Genomic DNA, 18,612 nt, shown 5'->3' with positions numbered 1-18,612 from the left:
AACACACGTTCAGAGAGAACGCTGGCTGCACGGCACGACAAGATCTCCAAGGCGTGAGTGGCGAGCTCAGGCCATTTTTCAAGATTGGAAGCCCAAAATGAGCAAGGGTCCAGTTCCACAGTCATGGCATCGATGTTAACTTGGAGATACTCTTGTACCATAGTCTCTAGGCATTGGCTGTGCATCAGACTTCTTTTCTCCTGTGGCCTTGCAAAGGATGGTCTAAAAAAATATTGAAACGATTGGAAAAAATTACTGTTACCACCAGATACAATATTACTGTTACAGTTAGAGTGATGACTCGATAGTCCCACGGTTGGCAAGTTACCCCTCAGAGATTGACTACGTGCACCACTGGTGTTTTGTGGAAAAGCAGATGTTAGATTGTGTAACAGTCTCTGCTGATACTCCTGCATGCGTGAATCCCTTTCTATGGCAGGAATTATTTCGCCAAATTTGCTTTTGTACCCGGGATCTAAGAGTGTGGCAACCCAGTAGTCGGCATTACTTAAGATTCTGACAATCCGAGGGTCATGTTGCAGGTAGTGCAGCAAGAAGGCACTCATGTGTCTTGCGCATCCAGGAGGACCAAGTCCTTGTTGTCTTGGTGGTGGCGAGGTGAGAATCATGCTTCCTTCGTCTGCCCTCTCCCCCCAACCTCGCACAACAGAAATTTGATCAAGGTCTCCCTCATCTGATGAGTCTTCCATGCCCAGCGCCAGTTCGTCCTCCACTTCTTCCTCACCTCCTGCACCTTCCTCAACAGTTTGGCTGCTACCATGTGCCCTCGGTAATCCCTCTCCCCCAGCCTCCAATGCCAGCCACCTTGGTGCTGCCAACCTTCTTGACCTTGGAGATATGATGCATTCCGCATACGACTCCTCCTGTTCGTCCTCCTCCTCTTGTTCCACCACCTGACTCCGAACACTGTGTAAGGTGTGCTCCAGCATGTAAATCACCGGAATGGTCATGCTGATAATGGCATCATCAGCACTAAACATCTTCATTGCTATTTCAAAACTGTGCAGAAGGGAGCATAGGTCCCTGATCTGAGACCACTCCTGCAGTGTGAATTGGCCCCACCTCTTGAGCTCGTTGGCCCAGGCTATACGTCATAACGTATTGCACCAGGGCTCGTCGGACAGTGCAGACACTGCTCCAAGGCCCAAAACTATTAACTGGATTAGATGCAGTAAAAATTGAGATACACAGGCGGTATAGTTTGTTTCACAGGCTGGCTACTCTGCTAACATGCAGACACTGCTCCTAGGCCCAAAACTATTAACTGGATTAGATGCAGTAAAAATTGAGATACACAGGCGGTATAGTTTGTTTCACAGGCGGGCTACTCTGCTGACGTGCAGACACTGCTCCTAGGCCCAAAACTATTAACTGGATTAGATGCAGTAAAAATTGAGATAGACAGGTGGTATAGTTTGTTTCACAGGCCGGTTACTCTACTGACGTGCAGACACTGCTCCTAGGCCCAAAACTATTAACTGGATTAGATGCAGTAAAAATTGAGATACACAGGCGGTATAGTTTGTTTCACAGGCTGGCTACTCTGCTGACATGCAGACACTGCTCCTAGGCCCAAAACTATTAACTGGATTAGATGCAGTAAAAATTGAAATACACAGGCGGTATAGTTTGTTTCACAGGCTGGCTACTCTGCTGACGTGCAGACACTGCTCCTAGGCCCTAAATTATTAACTGGATTAGGTGCAGTAAAAATTGAGATACACAGGCGGTATAATTTGTTTCACAGGCGGGCTACTCTGCTGACGTGCAGACACTGCTCCTAGGCCCAAAACTATTAACTGGATTAGATGCAGTAAAAATTGAAATACACAGGCGGTATAGTTTGTTTCACAGGCCGGTTACTCTGCTGACGTGCAGACACTGCTCCTAGGCCCAAAACTATTAACTGGATTAGATGCAGTAAAAATTGAGATACACAGGCGGTATAGTTTGTTTCACAGGCTGGCTACTCTGCTGACGTGCAGACACTGCTCCTAGGCCCTAAACTATTAACTGGATTAAATGCAGTGAAAATAGAGATACACAGGCGGTGTAGTTAGTTTCACAGGCGGGCTACTCTGCTGATGTGCAGACACTGCTCCTAGGCCCTAAACTATTAACTGGATTAGATGCAGTGAAAATAGAGATACACAGGCGGTATAGTTTGTTTCACAGGCCGGTTACTCTGCTGACGTGCAGACACTGCTCCTAGGCCCAAAACTATTAACTGGATTAGATGCAGTAAAAATTGAGATACACAGGCGGTATAGTTTGTTTCACAGGCTGGCTACTCTGCTGACGTGCAGACACTGCTCCTAGGCCCTAAACTATTAACTGGATTAGATGCAGTGAAAATAGAGATACACAGGCGGTGTAGTTAGTTTCACAGGCGGGCTACTCTGCTGACGTGCAGACATTGCTCCTAGGCCCAAAACTATTAACTGGATTAGATGCAGTAAAAATTGAGATACACAGACGTTATAGTTTGTTTCACAGGTGGGCTACTCTGCTGACGTGCAGACACTGCTCCTAGGCCCAAAACTATTAACTGGATTAGATGCAGTAAAAATTGAGAAACACAGGCGGTATAGTTAGTTTCACAGGCGGGCTACTCTGCTGATGTGCAGACACTGCTCCTAGGCCCCAAACTATTAACTGGATTAGATGCAGTGAAAATAGAGATACACAGGCGGTGTAGTTAGTTTCACAGGCGGGCTACTCTGCTGACGTGCAGACACTGCTCCTAGGCCCAAAACTATTAACTGGATTAGATGCAGTAAAAATTGAAATACACAGGCGGTATAGTTTGTTTCACAGGCCGGTTACTCTGCTGACGTGCAGACACTGCTCCTAGGCCCAAAACTATTAACTGGATTAGATGCAGTAAAAATTGAGATACACAGGCGGTATAGTTTGTTTCACAGGCTGGCTACTCTGCTGACGTGCAGACACTGCTCCTAGGCCCTAAACTATTAACTGGATTAAATGCAGTGAAAATAGAGATACACAGGCGGTGTAGTTAGTTTCACAGGCGGGCTACTCTGCTGATGTGCAGACACTGCTCCTAGGCCCTAAACTATTAACTGGATTAGATGCAGTGAAAATAGAGATACACAGGCGGTATAGTTTGTTTCACAGGCCGGTTACTCTGCTGACGTGCAGACACTGCTCCTAGGCCCAAAACTATTAACTGGATTAGATGCAGTAAAAATTGAGATACACAGGCGGTATAGTTTGTTTCACAGGCTGGCTACTCTGCTGACGTGCAGACACTGCTCCTAGGCCCTAAACTATTAACTGGATTAGATGCAGTGAAAATAGAGATACACAGGCGGTGTAGTTAGTTTCACAGGCGGGCTACTCTGCTGACGTGCAGACATTGCTCCTAGGCCCAAAACTATTAACTGGATTAGATGCAGTAAAAATTGAGATACACAGACGTTATAGTTTGTTTCACAGGTGGGCTACTCTGCTGACGTGCAGACACTGCTCCTAGGCCCAAAACTATTAACTGGATTAGATGCAGTAAAAATTGAGAAACACAGGCGGTATAGTTAGTTTCACAGGCGGGCTACTCTGCTGATGTGCAGACACTGCTCCTAGGCCCCAAACTATTAACTGGATTAGATGCAGTGAAAATAGAGATACACAGGCGGTGTAGTTAGTTTCACAGGCGGGCTACTCTGCTGACGTGCAGACACTGCTCCTAGGCCCAAAACTATTAACTGGATTAGATGCAGTAAAAATTGAAATACACAGGCGGTATAGTTTGTTTCACAGGCCGGTTACTCTGCTGACGTGCAGACACTGCTCCTAGGCCCAAAACTATTAACTGGATTAGATGCAGTAAAAATTGAGATACACAGGCAGTATAGTTTGTTTCACAGGCTGGCTACTCTGCTGACGTGCAGACACTGCTCCTAGGCCCTAAACTATTAACTGGATTAAATGCAGTGAAAATAGAGATACACAGGCGGTGTAGTTAGTTTCACAGGCGGGCTACTCTGCTGATGTGCAGACACTGCTCCTAGGCCCTAAACTATTAACTGGATTAGATGCAGTGAAAATAGAGATACACAGGCGGTATAGTTTGTTTCACAGGCCGGTTACTCTGCTGACGTGCAGACACTGCTCCTAGGCCCAAAACTATTAACTGGATTAGATGCAATGAAAATAGAGATACACAGGCGGTGTAGTTTGTTTCACAGGCCGGTTACTCTGCTGACGTGCAGACATTGCTCCTAGGCCCAAAACTATTAACTGGATTAGATGCAGTAAAAATTGAGATACACAGACGTTATAGTTTGTTTCACAGGTGGGCTACTCTGCTGACGTGCAGACACTGCTCCTAGGCCCAAAACTATTAACTGGATTAGATGCAGTAAAAATTGAGAAACACAGGCGGTATAGTTAGTTTCACAGGCGGGCTACTCTGCTGATGTGCAGACACTGCTCCTAGGCCCCAAACTATTAACTGGATTAGATGCAGTGAAAATAGAGATACACAGGCGGTGTAGTTAGTTTCACAGGCGGGCTACTCTGCTGACGTGCAGACACTGCTCCTAGGCCCAAAACTATTAACTGGATTAGATGCAGTAAAAATTGAGATACACAGGCGGTATAGTTAGTTTCACAGGCTGGCTACTCTGCTGATGTGCAGACACTGCTCCTAGGCCCTAAACTATTAACTGGATTAGATGCAATGAAAATAGAGATACACAGGCGGTGTAGTTAGTTTCACAGGCGGGCTACTCTGCTGACGTGCAGACACTGCTCCTAGGCCCTAAACTATTAACTGGATTAGATGCAATGAAAATAGAGACACACAGGCGGTGTAGTTAGTTTCACAGGCGGGCTACTCTGCTGACGTGCAGACACTGCTACTAAGCCCAAAACCCCAAAACGATTTACTGTGTTAGATGCAGTAAAAATTGAGATACACAGGCGGTGTAGCTAGCTTCACAGGCGGGCTACTCTGCTGACGTGCAGACACTGCTACTAAGGCATATGTGGTGTCAATATGATCATTGCACTACTCGAATAATTTATTGGAGAGTGTAGTTTGTAAAATGAGTTTACATATAGGGAGTTTCTATTGTTCTGGCACCTCAGGGGCTCTGCCAATATGACATAGCACCCTCAAACCATTCCAGCAAAATCTGAACTCAAATAAGGCGACTCTTCCCTTCTGAGCTATGCACTGTGCCTCAAAAGTAGTATTCCCCCACATATGGGGTATTGGCGTATGCAGGAAAAATTGCACAACAAACTGCATAGTGCAATTTCTCCTGTTACCCTTATGAAAATGCAAAATTTCAGGCCAAAATATCAATTTTGTGGGGAAAATGTTTTTTTTTTTAATTTTTACGGCTCAGTGTTGTAAAGTTCTGTGAAGCACCTGGGGGTTCAAGGTGCTCACCAAGCATCAAAATACATTCCTTGAGGGGTCTAGTTTACAAAATGGGGTCACTTGTGGGGGATTTCCACTGGTTAGGCACATCAGGGGCTCTCCAAATGGGATGTGACGTCCGTTAATGATTCCAGGAAATTTTACATTCAAAAAGTCAAATGATGCTCCTTCCCTTATGAGCCCTGCTGTGCGCTCAAACAATAGTTTTCTCCATCATATTGGATATCGGCGTACTCAGGAGAAATTGCACAACAAATTGTATGCTGCAATTTCTACTGTTACCCTTATGAAAATGCAATATATTGTGATAAATTATATTTGTGGGAAAAATTTGATTTTTTTTATTTTTATGACTCAACATTATAAACTTCTGTGAAGCACCTGGGGGTTCAATGTGCTCACCACACATCTAGATCAGTTTCCTGAGGGGTCTAGTTTCCAAAATGGTGACACTGGTGGGGGATTTTCACTCTTTAGGCACAACAGGGGCTCTCCAAACGTGACATGGCATCCGTCAATTGTTCCAGCAACTTTTGCATTCAAAAAGTCAAATGGCGCTTCTTCCCTTCCGAGCTCTGCCGTGCACCCAAACAGTGGTTTTCTCCCTCATATGGGGTATCGGCATAGTCAGGAGAAATTACACAACAAATTTTGGGGTCCATTTTTGCTGTTACCCTTGTCAAAATAAAAAAATTGGATCTGAAGTAAATTTTGCAAAAAAAGTTAAATGTTAATTTATTTTTTTCAAAAAATTCCTGTGAAGCACCTAAAGGGTTAATAAACTTCTTGAATGTGGTTTTGAGCACCTTGAGGGATGCAGTTTTTAGAACGGTATCAATTTTTGGTATCTTCTATCATATAGACCCCTCATAGTGACTTAAAATGTGATGTGGTCCCTAAAAAACGTTTTCGTAATTTAAAAAAAAAAAAAAAAATGAAAACTCGCTGGTTAAATTTTAACCCTTATAACTTCGTAACCAAAAAAATTGGTTCCAAACCTATGCTGATGTAAAGTAGACATGTGAGAAATTTTATTTTTTAATTTTGTGTGACATATCTCTGTGATTTAAGGGCATGAAAATTCAAAGTTGGAAAATTGAACAGTTTTTCAAATTTTTGCCAAATTTCCATTTTTTTTCACAAATAAACGCAACTCATACTGAATAAATTTTACTACTATCATGAAGTACAATATGTCACGACTCACGAAAAAACAATCTGTGAATCACCAGGATCCATTGAAGCGTTCCAGAGTTGTTACCTCATAAAGTTTCAGTGGTCAGAATTGTAAAAATTGGCCTGGTCATTAATGTGCAAAATACCCTCAGGGGTAAAGGGGTTATTAGCTGCGGGCGGAGCTCCGATCCACCCTTGGCTATTAGAGGCACATGATGGCTGATTAAATCAACCATCATGTGAGAGGAAAGATGTGGGCTCGGCGTGCGAGCCAGCATCAAAGTCAGAGACATGACATATGACTTACCGATATGCCATATGTCGGTAAGGGGATAATATATTTATGATATATTTAATTTATTTTGCTTTTGTTGCTTTCCTTTATCTATTATATCTTTATTTACTTAGGTGAGAAAATAAGAACATGTATAAAATATGAAAGTTTATTTCCACCACATGGCTCAGACTTTTGATATTTTATATTACTGTGGGTTTTGAATGTTCAGTGTCTGAGTCTTATGTAACAAGATATATGAAGATTCTAAAACAGAATTGTCAAATTTATGAGAGAACACTGGAGTTCTACTTAAAGAGTAATTCTACTTTTCAAGCTTGGACGCTTATTGTGTTTCAGTCTGGATATCCTTCCATATGTTACCTTTTGTGAATTAATGGTGTTGGGAAAAATGTGCAAAAACCCGGACTGAGCTTTCACATTTCATGTCTACCTCCTTGTCCCATGACATCATTCAGTCTGGTCCTAGAGGCTTTCAAGCTTTCAATACACAATTGGCTCTTATGTCTGTAGCTCAACTCTACACCACAGTATTCTGTGAATCACCAGCTTGTCCTTCCACCACCTCGTTGTCTTCCTCTTCTACATCCCACTCCATACCACAACCTCAGACCATACTGCCAAAAGTACAACAGCCCTATACAGCTCTGCTGTGCTCCTAAGGTGGCTGCAGTCTGTCCATTTCGATTACTATTCCAATGTGACTATTAAAACACTGATATATATATATCTAAAAAAAATTACAAGTTAGCCTCATCTACATTTTTCCCTGAACTGACATCATCAGGTGTGTCACTGTGAGTAGTGTTATACCTGATGATGCATTTAAGTCCTTGGTTCTGATGTATTCCATCAGCTCTGAAAATCATTCCCCAAACCTACATTGCTGCCAATGTCCTTGTATCCATTAGCATGATTGACAGTTCATCTTCTACTTGTAAGGTCTTTATCCTTGGCCGATAGAATACAAGGGCTAAGAAGATCCGTATAGTTCTGAGCATATCAGTAGCATTACTGTGCTGATTCAATACATGTCTATGCTTCATCTCCTTCTTGTACAGTATATTTGATACGATGTAGTTGTTCATAGACTAAGGTTCTGTCTACTAAAAGGACAGCTATTGTCTTTGCTACACAGACTTGAATGACTGAGCATTCCCTGTTTTTTTTGTTAATTGTCTAAATACATTTACCATTTATTGGTTTTGTATAAAATTCTCTTTCACCCATCTAAAAAGCCTCATAAAGTCAATCAAAACTGCTTTCCCTAAATGTCACTATTTGGACTAAACAACAACAGCTGTTAGGTAATGTCACGAACACCCCCCACTTGTTGCAGAAGTGACTTGGAAGACAATGTAAAGGTGGACTTTGCTTCTCAAACTCACTGATCCTGTTACCTATTGCAATAGGCTAACACTGAGCCAAGCGCAGCCCACAGCCAGTTCACATATCCACAACAAACTTTTCACTGCCACCACTTGCTATTGTGGTAGGCCATTGAGATGACTACACCGAATAATACACTAGCACGTGCATCACCCCGCTTTTCTAAGCACCCGGTAGGTAGCGTGCTTGCCCTTTGGCATGCGCAAAGTAATGCAACCAGGTTATACGTTCGCTCTTCGAGGTTGTGGGTACTCTTAGACCAGAAAGGAATAAAATCAATACATTTAGATTTAATATATGAAAAATAAGGTACAAAAAGAGGAAATAAAAATATGGACAGATTTGCAATTCATGTTGCTTCTATTTGGGTCTGACAATGAGATGCTCTAGATGGAATGTTATAAATTTCTCATCCCCCACCCATCCTCCATAGACAGGTGAGAGGAGGTTGGCTAAATGTATGCATGGAATGATGATTTTAATATTTATCATTTTCTCAAAGGAACCTCGTAGTGGAATAAAATGACCACCATATTTCCGAGCATACTCTCACTCCCCAAACATTACTTTGATATACTGTATCTATTATTCAGGTTGATATCATATTTCTGTAGTTCCCTAGAGTCAAAAATTGTGGCAATTTTAGGCACAAACGCAAATCTGTTGGTATCAGATTATTATCAATACCGCATTTCAAATATTGGATTCCCATTGTCAAGTGATGTATTTGGTATGGTACATCCAGAATACCTAAGGGGCAATTGTCTTCACCTTTCATTTATTAGCACCTCTTTGATAATGAGGATGTACACAAAGTTTGCCCTTCCAGAAATCGCCATTCAATTGCTAATTAAATTTATCTACTAGTGTTGAGCGATACCGTCCGATACTTGAAAGTATCGGTATCGGAAAGTATCGGCCGATACCGGCAAAGTATCGGATCCAATCCGATACCGATACCCGATACCAATACAAGTCAATGGGACTCAAGTATCGGACGGTATTCCTGATGGTTCCCAGGGTCTGAAGGAGAGGAAACTCTCCTTCAGGCCCTGGGATCCATATTAATGTGTAAAAGAAAGAATTAAAATAAAAAATATTGCTATACTCACCTCTCCGACGCAGCCTGGACCTCACCGAGGGAACCGGCAGCGTTGTTTGCTTAAAATTCGCGCTTTTCCTTCCTTACGTGAAGTCCCGGCTTGTGATTGGTCGCGTGCCGCTCATGTGGCCGCGACGCGACCAATCACAGCAAGCCGTGACGTAATTTTAGGTCCTTCAGGATTTTAAAATTACGTTCTGGCTTGTGATTGGTCGAGTCGCGGTCACATGGGCGACGCGACCAATCACAAGCCGTGACGTCACGGGAGGCTGGACACGCGCGCATTTTAAAATGCGCGCGTGTCCTGCCTCCCGTGACGTCCCGGCTTGTGATTGGTCGCGTCGCCCATGTGGCCGCGACGCGACCAATCACAGCAAGCCGTGACGTAATTTTAGGTCCTTCAGGATTTTAAAATTACGTTCTGGCTTGTGATTGGTTGCGTCGCGGTCACATGGGCAACGCGACCAATCACAAGCCGTGACGTCACGGGAGGCAGGACACGCGCGCATTTTAAAATGCGCGCGTGTCCAGCCTCCCGTGACGTCACGGCTTGTGATTGGTCGCGTCGCCCATGTGACCGCGAGGCGACCAATCACAAGCCAGAACGTAATTTTAAAATCCTGAAGGACCTAAAATTACATCACGGCTTGCTGTGATTGGTCGCGTCGCGGCCACATGGGCGGCACGTGACCAATCACAAGCCGGGACTTCACGTAAGGAAGGAAAAGCGCGAATTTTAAGCAAACAACGCTGCCGGTTCCCTCGCTGAGGTCCAGGCTGCGTCGGAGAGGTGAGTATAGCAATATTTTTTTACTTTAATTCTCTCTTTTACACATTTTTACATTAATGTTGTTTCGATACCGATACCCGATACCACAAAAGTATCGGATCTCGGTATCGGAATTCCGATACCCGCAAGTATCGGCCGATACCCGATACTTGCGGTATCGGAATGCTCAACACTATTATCTACACAAACACACACAAATGATGCTGAGAAGTGTCCAGTAATATTGGGTACAGAAAAGATAAATATCTTTGTACCGTTTGTTACCATCTTTTCAGTTAGCCATTAAAAGGTATCAACCACTGAGGACTCTCAATTCTAAATATGTTTCAGTAATATTGGATTTACTTATTTAATCCATAAGAGACACGTCTCATCCATCCATATTGATTTCCATTCTTCCATTTTTCCTATATAAAATTGCATTGATACTTCTATAAAAGTATAAGAAATGTTATTGAATTTATAATATTCCAGGATTAGGCAGACAAGTTTTTGCATGGGATTGGCAGGTTCTTAACTGCTTGATTTGCCATATGGCATTTTCATATCATTAAATTGCGTTTGAAATAGAGGATTTATCTTATAAGTTTTTATAGCTAACCCTGCAAAACAATGCATAATCATTCAACCATCAAAACAGTAAAATAAAAGCTGCAATGTGAAAAAAAATAGTTCTCCTTTTAGACAGTTTAGATGAACTTGATAATACCAGGCAAAGAAATCCTTAAAAAATCCCTGATTACAGAAAAAGACTAGTAGTAATATAGGAATGGTTGAAAATGCCATATGTGTGACATTCAGCTTCACTTATACAACTATATAGATATAAAGTTATAGTATATAGTTATAAATAAAGTCAGTAAATGAGACAGAAAATATTAGAAATGAGTATGCTTACCACAAAATATAACACAAGGAGAAACCACAAACTGTTGCAATGCCACTATTTCTGCTAGGATACTGGTGATGTGTGGTCCTCATTTCAATTAATATGAAAGGCAGTACAGTGGTATGCTATAAAGAAAGAAAAAGAATGTTACAAAATGATCATTCAAATATGAGTAGGATGTTTGGATTACTGAAATATGAAGGATAATGGTTCATTAAAGAGAACTTGACCTGATCAGATCCAGAGGCAGCATGAATCAGACAATGGCTACATTATCTCAGCCATGTAGGTCTGACACTAAAATGCTACAGGGTTTAAAGGGAATCTATCAGCACGATTGTGCACTGAAACCTACAGATAGTGTCAGATTGGTGCCGTTATACTGATTAGGCCAGGGTCACACTTGTGTGTGCAATGTGAGAAACTTGCGCGGGTCTCTTGCATCAATACTCGGCACTGCCGCCGGCACTTGGGACCGGAGCGTGCGGCTACATAGAAATACATGCAGCTGCATGCTCCGGTCCCGAGTGCCGGTGGCAGTGCTCTGATTAGGTATTCATAATGCAGACTGCTGACAGGTCACAGATCCCTCAGTGACCTGTCCCCTAGTATGCCCCCATACTTAAAAAAAACCCTTCTGCAGGCAGGTGCCAGCCATGGCATAATTGCATGTTTAATGTTCAGTTAATAAATGGGCTTTGTTTTCCTGAGAGTATCAAAAAATCCATTTAAAAAGGCTCCTGCTGCGCCTGCGCGGTAGCAGCTATCGGTGTATATAGAGGTGATCCAATAGCAGCTACTGCGCATGCGGCACCATCTTGCTGGAGAAGAAAAAAAAAGTCCTCATCACATCTTCCTCTTGACCTCTGGATGCTGTCTTGAAGGACAGTTGTTACCTATAAAAAGAGGATATATACCTCTGTAACATCAGACAGATATATATTCAGACAGACAAGAGATCCATACAGCCAAGAGATCCAGAGATCCAAAGAACCAGAGACTCTGTACAAGACGGCAGCCAAGACATCATGGCTTCATCATGAGGTACACAGATTTGACATTCTATAGGATGGGACTACGGCCCCGGCTGAAATAATACAGATCTGCTCCATAGACCATAGCTGAACCATGGATACATTTGGGGTAGTCTTATTTGGACCCACCAGTCACCTGAGCCCCATGGATATGTTTGGGAAAGTCCCTCCCTCCGGTCAACTGGCATTGCACCTAAATTAACTGTCAGATTCCTAAGCATGTTGCTACCTCCTCTCTGTGCCTGCCACAGGTGGGGTAGTTGGTCCTAGAAGCTCTGAAGTCACAGCTGCTCGTATCCCGGCGAGTCATTATTATTAAGGGTCAGACTCTGTAATTTTGCGAACTGTTTTACCCTCACCCTGTGTTGTCTGAGTAGTATTACGCCCATGGTAAATGGAGAGTGGGCATTTGGTTGGATGTGTCCTGGTCCATGCGGTTTTGGTTAGCGGACTATGGCACCCACTGACCCCGTGTCTCCACAAATAGTTCAAATATGGCTTTTTTACCCATTTCCAGTTTGATCATGTTTTGTTTGTGAATCCCAAGTGCATGCTTGCATATTCAAATGATGCATCATAAGGGGGCAAAGTCTATGGTCATTGCAACAGTCTGTGTCCCCACCCTGCAACGAAGAGTCATCTCATCAGTGATGTCTGTTTCATGGTCTGGGCTAGTTCCTGCTGTATTGAGCATGCATCAGTTGTCAACTTTGACATATGCTCAGTACTATCTCTTTTCTTGCTGTGCAATAGTCTTTTTCAGGGCACAGCGACAGCTCCCTCGCCAGTTCTAATTAAAAGTGATGAGCCAGCAACAGAGCACACTGTCAGTGCACTTTGTAAGGAGATAACCCGGCGATCAGAGACTAGCTCCACCTCCAAAACAGACGTCACTTTTGGGGGCAGCGGAAGATTAAATTAATAAAATCTGATGTTACTCAACCTCTTTGGTTCCAGCACTGCCTCAACTTTGCCGCTATGGTTTTTCTTTTATTGACTACAGAAGTTGACATCACGACTACAGCTAACATCACTGCTGCTACCAATCAATGAGCAAAGCAGCTTTGTTTCTATAGACAGCATGAGATACTAAGCTTACCAATTGGCTGCAGGTGTGATATGTGCTATAGTCATGATGTGAATATGGCAGCCAGTAAACAAAGACTAGTGGAAAGCTCAGCTCTGGGACGAAAAGTAACATGTGATTTTATTATTTTAACCAAGCACAGACTGTTGTGAATTCCGTTCTCGGGCTCCCTCCTGTGGTCATGAGTGGTACTTTGTGAGTTCTGTTCATGGCTCCCTCTGGTGGCTTTAAGTGTTACGGCTGGTCTGTAGCTGGACCCCAGCTGCCTCGTTTCCTGCTAGGCTTGCTGCCTATTTAACTCCATCTGGACCTTTACTTGTTGCCTGCTGTCGTTGTATTCAGTACTGGTTCAGATCTCTCTGGGACTTCCCTTGTGACCTGTCTCCTCGTGGAGAAGCTAAGTTCATGCTAGTCCATTTTTGCTCATTGCTTTCTGAAAATGTTTCTCAATATATGATGAGTTCAGTCCAGCTTGCTTATATGCAATTTGATTGCTAGCTGGAAGCTCTGGGGTGCAGAGTTGCACCCCTCACTTCGTGAGTCGGTGTGGGGGTCTTTTTGTATTCTCTGCGTGGATAATTTTTGTAGTATTTTATACTGACCGCACAGATTCCTTGCTATCCTCTGACTATTTAATTATTAGCGGGCCTCATTTGCTAAAACCTGTTTTCATTTCTATGTTTGTGTTTTCCCCTTATCTCACCGTTATTATTTGTGGGGGGCTGCTCTCACTTTGGGGAAAATTTCTCTGAGGCAAGTGAGGCTTTGTTTCCCTCTAGGGGTAGCTAGTTTCTCAGGCTGTGAAGAGGCGTCTAGGCCGAGTTAGGTACGCTCCATGGCTGCCTATAGTGTGTGTTGATAGGATCAGGATTGCGGTCAGTAAAGTTCCCACATTCCCAGAGCTTGTCCTTATTTTTGGTTTACTTAGTTGGTCAGTTCATGTGTTCCTAACCACAAGAACCATAACAGTACAGCAGGCCCGTAAAGTGTTAATGCATCGCAAAAGAGGGATAAGAGAAGCTCTGAGGTTTTTTTTTTTCCTCTGCAGTGTGTTTAGCCTCTCTCCTCCCCTTAATCTCTGGGTGGTTCAGGACTCAGCTGCAGATATGGACATTCAAGGTCTGTCTTCTTGTGTGGATCAGCTTGCTACAAGGATACAAAGCATTCAGGATTATGTAGTTCACAGTCCTATGTCTGAACCTAAAATACCAATTCCTGAGCTGTTCTCTGGAGATAGATCTAGGTTTTTGAATTTCAAAAATAATTGCAAATTGTTTCTTTCTCTGAAACCTCGTTCCTCTGGTGACCCTGCTCAGCAAGTTAAAATTATTATTTCTTTGTTACGTGGTGACCCTCAAGATTGGGCATTCTCCCTGGCGCCAGGAGATCCTGCATTGCTAAATGTGGATGCGTTTTTTCTGGCGCTTGGATTGCTTTATGAGGAACCTAATCTAGTAGACCAGGCAGAAAAGAGTTTGCTGGCTCTTTCTCAGGATGAAGCAGAGGTTTACTGTCAGAAGTTTAGGAAGTGGTCTGTGCTCACTCAATGGAATGAGTGTGCCCTGGCAGCGATTTTCAGAAAGGGTCTTTCTGAAGCCCTTAAGGATGTTATGTGTTGTGGATTCTGTTTTTGGGCTCCCTCTGGTGGTTACGGCTGGTACTGGGTGACTTTGGTGGGTTGCGGTCTCTGGTTTCCACCTGTCCATCAGAGGCTGGGTGTTTCCTATTTAACCTGGCTTTCCTGTCATTCCCTTGCCGGCTATCAATGTACTCAGATGTGCTCAGTTTGGTTCCTGACTACCTGCTCCCAGATCTCTCAGGATAAGCTAAGTTTTGTTTTTCAGTTGTTTGGTTTTTTGTCCAGCTTGCTAATTATGACTCTATGCTAGCTGGTAGCTCTAGTGGGCTGAGGTTCTCCCCATGTGCCATGAGTTGGCACATGGGTTCTTGTAATCTCAGGATGGTTTTTGATTAGGGTTTTTTGCTGACCGCTCAGACCCCTTTTGTATCATTCTGCTTTCTAGTTATAGCGGGCCTCATTTTGCTAAATCTATTTTCATCTCTATGTGCGTGCCTTCCTCTCATTTCACCGTCAATACATGTGGGGGGCAACTATACCTTTTGGGGTTCATTCCTCTGGAGGCAAGCTAGGTCTTTATTTCCTCTGCAGTGCTAGTTAGCTCTTAGGCTGGCGCGTGGCGTCTAGAATCAACGTAGGCACGCTCCCTGGCTATTTCTAGTTGTGTTTGTCAGGAGTAGGGCAGCGGTCAGCCCAGGTTCCATCACCCTAGAGCTCGTCCGTTATTTATGTTATTTTGCTTGTCCAGTGCGATCCCCAGCCATTGGGATCCATGACAGTATAGCCGGCCACAAAGTGTTAATTGTTTGGGCTGAAGCAGGAGAAAAAGAAGTGTTTAAAGGAAATTTTTTTTTTTTTTTTTTTCCCCTCAGAGTTTTGCTGCCTAGCCCTTAATTGCTGTCTAGCTGCTTCTTACCTCCTCTTAACCCTTGAATGGCTCTGACCTTAGCTGTTTAACATGGATGTCCAGAGTTTGGCTTCCAGCCTGAGTAATCTTGCTGCAAAAGTTCAAAACATACAGGATTTTGTTGTTCACACTCCCATGTCTGAACCTAGAATTCCTATTTCAGAGTTTTTTTCTGGAGATAGATCTACCTTCCTGAATTTCAGGAACAATTGCAAATTGTTTCTTTCTTTGAAATCTCGCTCCTCTGGAGACCCTGCTCAGCAAGTTAAGATTGTAATATCTTTCCTGCGGGGCGACCCTCAGAATTGGGCATTTGCATTGGCACCAGGGGATCCTGCATTGCTCAGTGTGGATGCTTTTTTCTGGCACTGGGATTGCTCTATGAGGAACCTAACCTGGAGATTCAGGCTGAAAAGGCTTTATTAGCCCTCTCTCAGGGGCATGATGAAGCGGAAATATATTGTCAAAAATTTCGGAAATGGTCGGTGCTTACTCAGTGGAATGAGTGCGCCCTGGCTGCAAACTTCAGAGATGGTCTTTCTGAGGCCATTAAGGATATTATGGTGGGGTTCCCTGCGCCTACAGGTCTGAATGAGTCTATGGCTATGGCCATTCAGATTCAGAGGCGTTTACGGGAGCGCAAACCTGTGCACCAGATGGCGGTGTCTTCTGAACAGGCACCTGAGACTATGCAATGTGATAGAATTCAGTCCAGAAGTGAACGGCAAAATTATAGGCGGAAAAATGGATTGTGTTTTTATTGTGGTGATTCAGCTCATGTTATATCAGCATGCTCTAAACGCACAAAAAAGGTTGATAAATCTTTTGCCATTAGTACTCTGCAGTCTAAGTTCATTTTGTCTGTAACTCTGATTTGTTCACTGTCTTCCATTTCCGTCGTTGCCTATGTGGATTCGGGCGCTGCCCTGAGTCTTATGGATTGGTCATTTGCCAAACACTGCGGTTTTAGTCTGGAGCCTCTGGAAGTTCCTATTCCTTTGAAGGGAATTGACTCTACACCATTGGCTATGAATAAACCGCAGTACTGGACACAAGTGACCATGCGCATGACTCCCGTTCATCAGGAGGTGATTCGCTTCCTTGTACTGTATAATTTACATGATGTACTAGTGCTTGGTCTGCCATGGTTACAAACTCATAATCCTGTCCTGGATTGGAAAACAATGTCTGTGTTAAGCTGGGGATGTCAGGGGGTTCATGATGATGCACCTCTGATTTCAACAGCTTCATCTACTCCTTCTGAGGTCCCTGCGTTTTTGTCTGACTATCGGGATGTTTTTGAGGAGCCTAAGCTCAATTCGCTCCCTCCTCATAGGGATTGTGACTGTGCTATAGAATTAATTCCTGGCAGTAAGTTCCCTAAGGGTCGTTTATTTAATCTGTCAGTGCCAGAGCATACTGCTATGCGGAATTATATTAAGGAGTCCTTGGAAAAGGGACATATTCGTCCATCTTCGTCCCCTCTGGGAGCAGGTTTTTTTTTCGTGGCAAAAAAAGATGGTTCCCTGAGGCCTTGTATAGATTATCGCCTTCTGAATAAGATTACAGTCAAATATCAGTATCCATTGCCATTATTGACTGATTTGTTTGCTCGCATTAAGGGGGCTAGGTGGTTCACTAAGATAGATCTTCGCGGTGCGTATAATCTTGTGCGGATAAAACAGGGTGATGAGTGGAAAACCGCATTTAATAGGCCTGAGGGCCATTTTGAGTATTTGGTAATGCCTTTTGGACTTTCTAATGCTCCTTCACTCTTTCAGTCCTTTATGCACAATATTTTCCGTGAATATCTGGATAAGTTTATGATTGTGTATTTGGATGATATTTTGGTGTTTTCTGATGACTGGGAGTCTCATGTTCTACAGGTCAGGAAGGTGTTTCAAGTCCTGCGGGCCAATTCTCTGTTTGTGAAGGGCTCAAAATGTCTCTTCGGAGTCCAGAGAATTTCTTTTTTGGGGTACATTTTTTCTCCTTCTACTATTGAGATGGATCCCGTCAAGGTTCAGGCGATTTGTGACTGGACACAACCTACATCTGTTAAGAGTCTTCAGAAGTTCTTGGGTTTTGCTAATTTTTATCGTCGGTTCATTACTAATTTTTCCAGTGTTGTTAAACCTTTGACTGATTTGACTAAAAAGGGTGCTGATGTTGCTAATTGGTCTCCTACGGCTGTGGAGGCCTTTCAGGAACTTAAGCGCCGGTTTTCTTCTGCTCCTGTGTTATGTCAACCAGATGTTTCACTTCCTTTTCAGGTTGAGGTTGATGCTTCCGAGATTGGAGCGGGGGCGGTTTTGTCACAGAGAAGTTCCGATGGCTCGGTGATGAAGCCATGTGCGTTCTTTTCTAGAAAATTCTCGCCCGCCGAGCGCAATTATGATGTGGGTAATCGGGAGCTTTTGGCCACGAAGTGGGCATTTGAGGAGTGGCGTCATTGGCTTGAGGGTGCTAGACATCGTGTGGTGGTCTTGACTGATCACAAAAATCTGATTTACCTTGAGTCTGCCAGGCGTCTGAATCCTAGACAGGCTCGTTGGTCGTTGTTTTTTTCTCGTTTCAATTTTGTGGTTTCATACCTGCCAGGTTCAAAGAATGTGAAGGCAGATGCTCTTTCCAGGAGTTTTGTGCCTGACTCTCCTGGAGACTCTGGGCCTACTGGTATCCTTAGGGATGGAGTAATATTGTCCGCCGTCTCCCCAGACTTGCGACGTGCATTGCAGGAGTTTCAGGCAGATAAACCTTGTCCACCAGAAAGACTGTTTGTTCCGGATGATTGGACCAGTAGAGTCATCTCCGAGGTCCATTCTTCTGTGTTGGCTGGTCATCCTGGAATATTTGGTACTAGAGACTTGGTGGCCAGGTCTTTTTGGTGGCCTTCCTTGTCAAGGGATGTGCGCACCTTTGTGCAGTCTTGT

The 18,612-nt window shown here is 43.6% G+C and overlaps 1 protein-coding gene and 1 long non-coding RNA gene across 4 annotated transcripts in view; one reads left to right on the top strand and one right to left on the bottom strand.

Moving 5' to 3' along the window:
- The window catches only part of AIG1 (androgen induced 1), a 494,204-nt gene that overhangs the window by 43,078 nt on the left and 432,514 nt on the right, over positions 1-18,612 (bottom strand). For 2 of the 3 annotated variants that reach the window (XM_077289204.1, XM_077289205.1), the window contains exon 4: positions 11,082-11,197. The exons of the other annotated variant lie outside the window; for it this stretch is intronic. In XM_077289204.1, coding sequence (XP_077145319.1) covers positions 11,082-11,197 — 116 coding nt within the window. The remainder of the gene's footprint in view (positions 1-11,081; positions 11,198-18,612) is intronic. 3 annotated transcript variants of the gene reach the window in all.
- LOC143807547 (uncharacterized) overlaps positions 1-18,612 on the top strand; it is an 85,467-nt gene that overhangs the window by 23,989 nt on the left and 42,866 nt on the right. The gene's annotated exons all lie outside the window — the stretch shown is intronic.

This window comes from Ranitomeya variabilis, chromosome 2 (genome assembly GCF_051348905.1).
Source record: "Ranitomeya variabilis isolate aRanVar5 chromosome 2, aRanVar5.hap1, whole genome shotgun sequence".
Taxonomy (NCBI): Eukaryota; Metazoa; Chordata; class Amphibia; order Anura; family Dendrobatidae; genus Ranitomeya; species Ranitomeya variabilis.
This window is presented reverse-complemented; position numbering and strand designations above follow the sequence as displayed.